The following is an 8,012-nucleotide window of genomic DNA, read 5'->3' on the forward strand; positions in this document are numbered from 1 at the left end:
TTATGTTTGGCCTCTAAGGTGAATCATACTCACGTTGGGTCGTTTTATTCGGATGTAAGAGTGGAGAGCGTCCACATATGGCTGCTGTAGTCTTTCCACTAACTCGTGATCCTGCACGTTCGGTCGGTCTGACCCCCACCACACACACACACACACGACAAGAATAGCAAGAGTGATTGACACAAATGCAAAAGAATGATGCTGCATTTCATTTTTTGGTGAGAAAGTGCCTTGGGAATTACTATAGGATGGATCATTAAAAAGCTCTCAAAATAAACCAGTAGCACACCAGATGCCAATCTCAAATTAGAATCTACTAAATCTAATGGGTTATTAAAAATGGCTTCCCCTTTCAAAACATAAAATTGTATTAAACCCCTTATGACACTCAAACAAAGCTTAATTATTAGAAATCCATAATAGCAAACTGAATACAAATATAGCAGGAGGTTTTGTACTGTTATAAAACTCACTGTACTCATAATTATTTTGCTGTTTTTTTATTTCTTCTCCCCTGAAAATGGGGTGCACTGATATTTCTAAACAGGGGTAGGGACAAATAAATGCCTGATAAGACTCACCAGAAGACAACCAATATAATATTGGTGCTTGTGTCAAACTGACCTGCTGAGAAAATGTTGATAGCGATGAGCAAAGCGTACTCTGCCTCATCCAGGTGGAGGTCATTCATGCCTTTTGAAAACTCAAAGATGGGGTTGATGAACTCCAACTGCAGCCCTGCAGACGAGCCAGAGAGGACGGAGATCATTTTAGGGCATGAACAACAAAAACAGGTCTCAAATAAAACCACACATAATATTCATAAGGCTTGAACTAGGTGGGGGACTATATTACCAATATATATATGTTTTTTTTATTAACGATAAGAATACATTTCACAATATAGCTATTTTCCTGATTTTATTTATCTTTGTTATTAAAAACAAGAATAACGATGCAAATTAGACATACCTGTAAGCCCTAGCTATGACAAATCATATTCTTCTTTATTGTAAGCATTAGGAATGTTTAAAACAAGAACCCATATAAAAATTTCATCCAGTACCTGCTTTGGCAAAATCTTCCTTATTATAACTGAAGTCTTTGAGAAAGGTGATGCTCTCTATCGCTGGGTTATAACGTCTGGAAGTCTCTAGCAGCATGATCTACAGGAGAAAGTACAGTTTAGCAGGTATGTTAAACAAGCAGTACAGGCTCTGCTTAGTTTTTATGAGAAACAACATTTATCACCAGGTGGCATTTTTTCGAAAGTACTTCGTGTTACAAAATAACAGCAGAAACAAGTCTGCCAAACAACAGTGCTCCATCTGCGCACACAAAAACAGCAACAGAAAATGACCGAAACCAATGTGTGTTAAGAGTCAGTCAAATCTAACCTCTATAGTTGAGGTCTTCAGCAGGGCGATCTGGTCCTCTCGGGTGAGCTCCAGGAAGCCAGGCAGCTGTTTAGCAAAGTCTACAATCTCCTGCACAGACATGATGGCCAGCTCAGTGAAATGAGCAAACCGTTGCTGTCGAACCTCTCGGTTAAGTGGGTCCTGATTTAGTGGCCAAGGCTGAAAAACAACAGATCCTGATGTAAACTTTTAGAATCAATCCATTACAGATTCAGAAAGATTCATGGCACAATGCATAACTGGGTAATTGAAGGATTAAATACAGGTCTTTCTGAGCAAACGCACAACACAAAGGGCAACTGTAGTTGAATAAACGTATTAAATGCTTTACAAAGCAGAGCTACAATAGTAATAGGCCTTTTAGTCCGACTTCACAAAAACCAGACTAGTATGATTTCAGTCAGACAAATCAACAAATTACTGTTTTTGTCTGCTTTAAATCAAATTGTAAGGCGGCTCACTTAAATACACTTACAGTGACTTTGGGCCGGTCGAGAAAAGAGCGTTTGTTGCACTGTTTCTGCATGGCCACCAGTTTTTCGATCATCTCCTGCTGTTCAGGAGCCAGAGGGGGCATCTCAGGAGCAGGGCTGGGTACTGACACTGCAGAGGTACGTGCCGTCCCGTCTTCCTGTTTTTTCATCTTTTTTAGTCGGATCTGCTCTTCTGACAGCACACCTATAAGAGACGATAAAGCTGCTAATAGTTTGATAAGCTAAACAAGCACCACATGATCACAATGTCATATGAACATATCAGAACAGATAAGATAAAAGATTGGATGGCAGCTGTATGGACTGCTTGTGACGTTCATGTTTAATGAAGAACGCCAGACATAGGTGAAAAAGAAAATTACACTGCTGTCCCAAAGTTTTTCATAAAATTAATATTTTGATTCAGTAAGGATGCATAAAGTCACAAAATGTTCTATTTCAAATAAATGCTGTTGTTTTGAACTTTTCATTCATGAAAGAATCCTGAAAAAAAGTATAATGGTTTCTACGAAAATATTTAGCAGCACAACTGTTTTCAACATTGACGATAATTAGAAATGTTTTCTGAGCACCAAATCAGCATATAAGAAGAGATCATGTGACACTGAAGACTGGCGTAAAGGCTGCTGAAAATTCAGCTTTGCCATCACAGGAATAAACTACATTTTTAAATGTTTTAAATAGAAAGCAGTTATTTTATTTTGTAATATTTTACAATATTACTGTTCATTGTATTTCCGATCAAATAAAAGCAGCCTTGGTGAGCATAAGAAACTTCTTTCAAAAACAGCCTAGTGTTGATGTTCAAGTAGTGTCACTCACATTGCTCCAGCATGCCGGCCTCCCTGCACTTGCGCAGACGGCACTGCTGACACTTGCGGCGCATGTACATGTCCATCTCGCAGCGGCCCGAATTTTTGCAGGTGTATTGCGCTCCTTTGATGACGCTGCGTCTGAAGAAACCTTTACAGCCCTCACAGCTCAGCACATTGTAATGAAAGCCAGATGCTTTGTCTCCACATACGCTACACACCTCATTCCCCAACATCTTGGGAGCAGGGCCTTTCTTTCTCTTGACTGGCTGACCCTCTGCACAAACACACAGGACAGAAACACTTCCAAATCCAAAGCTTCATATACAAATAAATCATGAGTTAATACCCGACAACCTTATGAATGAGTGCATTTGTGTTCACTTAACCAGTTAGGCCAGTTCATCCACACATATTCACATAGTCAAACTGACACGCATGTTCATACATGAGTAAAAGTCACGTGTCACATGTTATGTAATAGGTGAAGTTCAATTCTGCATTATCTGAATCCTTTTGCACTATAAGCAAGTTCAGAAGTATCCTCCAGTCATTCAGTCTCACCTCGTGCAGGTGTGTCCTCTGTGGGGTACATCTTGATGTCGCTGGGCTCCATGAGCAGCGTGTCGTTCAGCTCATTGTGTGAGGTGCCGTATGAGGCCGTCTGACTGAGAGTCTCCTGTTTCACTACTGCGGTCGCTGCTGAAGGGCCCTCTTCGCTGGCACAGCACAGAGAGTCCCCTGTACACACATACCAACAACACACAGTTCTATTACAGCTGGGTCGGATTACTAACAAGGCATTCAAAACAACCAACTAGTCATTTAGAAAGGACCACTAGATTTTTTTGTAGATACTTTTAAATATAGTGTTGCATACACGTGCCATGGGTCATGTCCCATGTTGTGCTTTGCATGTTTATTATTATTATTACTATTATACAGAGAATCCTTAGGACTAGTCATTGACACAAGGTACCAAATAGTTGAAAATATCTTGAAAACCTTGAATAGACGTTTTGCGATATCTCTGGTTCTAATGGATGATTATTACAAATCACACAACCAACAACAACATGCATAAATATAACACATGGCCCAAATTTTATGTATGAATTTGTAAATTTTATTTATTTTTTTTTTACAAACATCAAAACACCCTAAAAATGGTTTATATGTTTTTAACCACATCTTTATATAAAACACTTCTTTACACAAATGGTAGCTTTATTAATCATGCTAAATTTATGCTTTAATTTAACTATATAAATCTAGTTATGTAAACTCCCAGTTTGGACACCAAAATGAAAATGTTGTCATTATCTCACCCTTATGTCATTCTAAATCTGTACGTCTTTTCTGAAGAATATTGGTAACCAAATTGTTTTGGCTACCATTGGGTTCCTTTGTATTCAAGAGAATAAATAAATACTTATTTTAGTTTCACAGAATAAACAAAGTCATACAGGTTTGGAACAACCTGAGGGTGAGAAAATGATAGAACTGACCAAACTATCCCTTTAAGCAACACTAATATTCTATCTAATAATTTCTATCAGTTTTGATATTTTGTTATTTATGCAATAAATTCAAACATTATCTCTCAATAACTAATAACACTTTTCCGACTGAATATTGCAATTACTTTTAAATAACTGGTGTCAAGGTGATTCTAGTTGGTATATGAAATCAGTTCCTCAAGTTCACAAAACCTTTCATTAAATATGTTGTAAAGTAAAGCTTGTGTTATTTTTCTTAGGAATAAAAAGCCACTTGGTTTGATATTTTATTATCAAATGCAATGACATTCATATATTTATACGTGTGACTAAAGTGGTCAAATGTGTTCTGGCAACTTTATATCAGTTTATCTTTATCCAGTCGCTGTATGTGAACATTTCACATTCTAGTACAAGAAAAACGAGAGTCTTACCATGACCAACATCAGTGATATCAGTCGTAGAAAGGGTGGACATCTTCCACACAGCCACTTGTCATAACGAACCAAGACTGCACCTGCAGAGAACAATAAAAGCCAAAGCTGAAGTCTTAAAAGACTGCCTGATTCCGTTTATAATGTTAAGTCACCAAAACCGCCTCAAACTGATACCATCTTTACATATATAAGTTTCAATATTGAATCAAAACCATCTACAAAGTAGAACAGCAAGCAGCACAGCGTGTTCAGAATGCAATGACACACCTGACACGTACAAAGTCAGCACACGTAATATGGGCAGCAGTGGTCTGCCACTCTCACTGCCTGAACGCACGCAATGCTGATCTTCACTGATGACTGCCAGTACAGTTCCTTAAGTAGTCACACTTCTGTATGCAAAGCTCACAAAAACTACACAGTCACCCTTTCACATCATGGGAATTTTTCTTAAGCTAAACTGTGCACAGCAAAATAAAAAATATACAATTGAGAAATATTCATCAAAGTGAATGTATGTTTTTGCCAACTAAGCATGCTGTACGAACTACCTACTTGAGAATAGGAATTGAAAGTGCAAAAAAAAATTGGTCAAGACTGGTCATTCATGGGTGTTGCTTTAAGAGTTTTAAGAACGTTTTAAAAACAGAGAGGGATATCTGATTTGGGGACAGTATTTTGGAAAAAGGTTCAATCACACTAACCGTGGTGTGACAAAAGTCAATGGGCAAAATAATTTGGTAATGTAATGTCATTTTCCTAATAGACTTCCAATGGTTGTTAAATTCCACTAAGTGAATTTCACATTAGTTCAAGTTTTTTGACATGTAAAATCACAGCTCTGACCAAACAGCAAGTTACTTTGTCTGCCAGTGACCTCTGTGTGGGCAGTCCACAACCACAGGCCCTGCCTTCTTTGCCTGGGAAATTTTGCCATGCAAGGGTAAATGTGACCACGCCTTAAAAATACAGCAAAATATGCTGTTTCAATTCTACAATTAAAATACTACTTAAGAAAACCAAAAAACAACAACAACAAAAAAAGACTTCTAAGGGTAACTTCTTTTAATATCAATGTCCTTAACTGACAGGCCAAATGTATTCCAGCTCCTCCTAAAAAAATTATATTGATGAAGATATGAAGAAATTCACTAGTATTCACTACTTACTTTAAAATGCACAGTAAACTTTTTTTCAGACCAAACACAAACAATTTTTTATTAAATACCCAACTATTCATTAAAATAACTGTACTTATTTTCTAATTCAAACAGAATACCTAACTTCAGTTAAAGCACAGCTATTTAGTTTAGTTTTTAGTACGTTTTCATTTTCTAATTCTTTTCTTTCTTTAAAGAGTAGTAAAAGTTATATAGATTTATAGAAAAAAATATTATCAGCTTAATTGTTGCATGCCAGAATTTCAATATCTGCATATCTTAATGCTGATATATCAAAAAGATCAGTTACAAAATATGAATTAGGCTGTTACACAGCAGGTTTACACACCCTAACATCTGAAAGATAAGCATCTAACTATGAACATAGAACGTGGATTAAACTGAACAAAAAAGTTAAATCCTTTCTGCATACAATAAAAACACCTAAAATGCATTGCTATTTACAGAACAGGTGCCCAGGGCTGCGTTCAGCCCCGACAAAAACGGTGCAAAACGTTTTTTAAACGGAAACGGTGGTGCGTTGAACACTCTGTTCTGATGACGCAAGAGTTGCAACTATGGCAGCTGAGAAGGACATTCTTTGTGCTCTTTTTGAAGAATTTTCGGAGCCTGATGAAATCGGTATAAATACGTGTTTAATACTGCAAAATACGCTCGATGGTACAGTCACTGCCCTTGCCCTCCAGAATAAAAGAGAACATCCCAATAAAGTGAAGGGATTTGTGGAAACTGTGGTTCCTAATTATTGTGATCCAACATTTGCCTCGCATTTCAGGATGAAAAGACAAACATTTCAGGTCAAGGATCATCCACTTCTTACCTCCGAGACTGTGTTATGATCTATATGACCTTATTATTTTTATTGTGAGTATTAGGCTTATCATTATTGCTGATCACTGTTGTTGTGCTATGACATTGTAATATTTACCCTTATATAATCAGAGGAATAGGCTATAGAAAAGTTCATGAAGGTGTCACTCCACAATGCAATAGCAAAATATATAAATATGTATAGTATTTTTATGTTACATTAATCAGTACTTAGCACACCTTCCTAAGGAAAGGATATGGACCAGAAGACATTGCAATTACTAAATGATATTTAGACAGACTTAAAGAAGTTCCAGATCTATACTTGTGCCCTTATTATTTCAGTTATTTTGCCTTTAATGTAAATAAACATGTGCAAACAATATACTTGCTCTTGTGAATTTATTTGGATGTTAATTACATTGTGCGAGCTGTCTCTTTAATACCGCGTGGTTTACATACATGTTGCTGCTGATTGGGCTGACATGTTTGACACACCCACCAAACAAGAGAAAACGCATCTCAAACCCCGTTGCACACCGTTGCACACCATTTCCAGGAAACATGTCGTTCAAACCGGAAACCGTAGCAAAACAGTGCACACCGGTTTGAGCTTGAACTTGCCCCAGAAGAGGAAAAATACAGTGCATGCATAATTATTATGCAAGTTGATATTCTGATTATATTTTTTTCCAAGCACATTTTCCCATTTCCAAACAACATCAATTTTAATAACTACTATTAATCTTGTATTTAATCACTTATAATCTATATATTATTGTTCATGAAGGCTGGAAGTGAAAAACGCCTTATAATCAGCGCACAGAATTGTGGCAGAGATGTAATCCCATAATGGAGATGCTGCCTCTGTAGAGTGAACCAAATTGTTCAGTTGTAATGTTCCATAATGATTAGGCAGCTTACTATTAGAGCAAATCTTTTGTAATCATACTCTCTTGACAAAACATAAGTGCTTTTTCTTCATTTTCAGGTGTTATCCTGTCTTCTGTGGTTTCGTTCAATCCCCAAAAGCCTCCTTTCCTGGTGGTCCTGGATGCTAAGTCCTTTAAAGAGATTGCTCGCGCTACCATTGACACTGCTATTCATATGGACCTGCATGGGCTTTTCATCCATGATAAGTCTACCTAAAATGAACATTAAAAATAATCCAACAACTAATTTTCAGGGAGTAGGATTTAAAAAAAAATCTTATTTGTTTATTTTTTTTGTAAAGATATATACAGTGGGGCAAAAAAGTATTTAGTCAGCCACCAATTGTGCAAGTTCTCCCACTTAAAAAGATGAGAGAGGCCTGTAATTTTCATCATAGGTATACCTCAACTATGAGAGACAAAATGAGA

The 8,012-nt window shown here is 37.0% G+C and overlaps 1 protein-coding gene across 1 annotated transcript in view; it reads right to left on the minus strand.

Annotated features, from left to right (window-relative positions):
• Positions 1-8,012, minus strand: part of LOC107740482 (oxysterols receptor LXR-alpha-like) — a 22,907-nt gene continuing 14,895 nt past the window's right edge. Inside the window, exons 3-10 of the mRNA XM_016552938.1 lie at positions 4,658-4,740; positions 3,289-3,465; positions 2,735-3,001; positions 1,894-2,096; positions 1,398-1,577; positions 1,067-1,166; positions 625-738; positions 1-128 (exon numbers count right to left, since the gene is read on the minus strand). Of these exons, the coding sequence (XP_016408424.1) occupies positions 1-128; positions 625-738; positions 1,067-1,166; positions 1,398-1,577; positions 1,894-2,096; positions 2,735-3,001; positions 3,289-3,465; positions 4,658-4,700 (1,212 nt within the window). The 5' untranslated portion in view covers positions 4,701-4,740. The remainder of the gene's footprint in view (positions 129-624; positions 739-1,066; positions 1,167-1,397; positions 1,578-1,893; positions 2,097-2,734; positions 3,002-3,288; positions 3,466-4,657; positions 4,741-8,012) is intronic.

This window comes from Sinocyclocheilus rhinocerous, unplaced genomic scaffold, assembly GCF_001515625.1.
Source record: "Sinocyclocheilus rhinocerous isolate Xijiao unplaced genomic scaffold, SAMN03320098_v1.1 scaffold225, whole genome shotgun sequence".
In the NCBI taxonomy this organism is placed as follows: Eukaryota; Metazoa; Chordata; class Actinopteri; order Cypriniformes; family Cyprinidae; genus Sinocyclocheilus; species Sinocyclocheilus rhinocerous.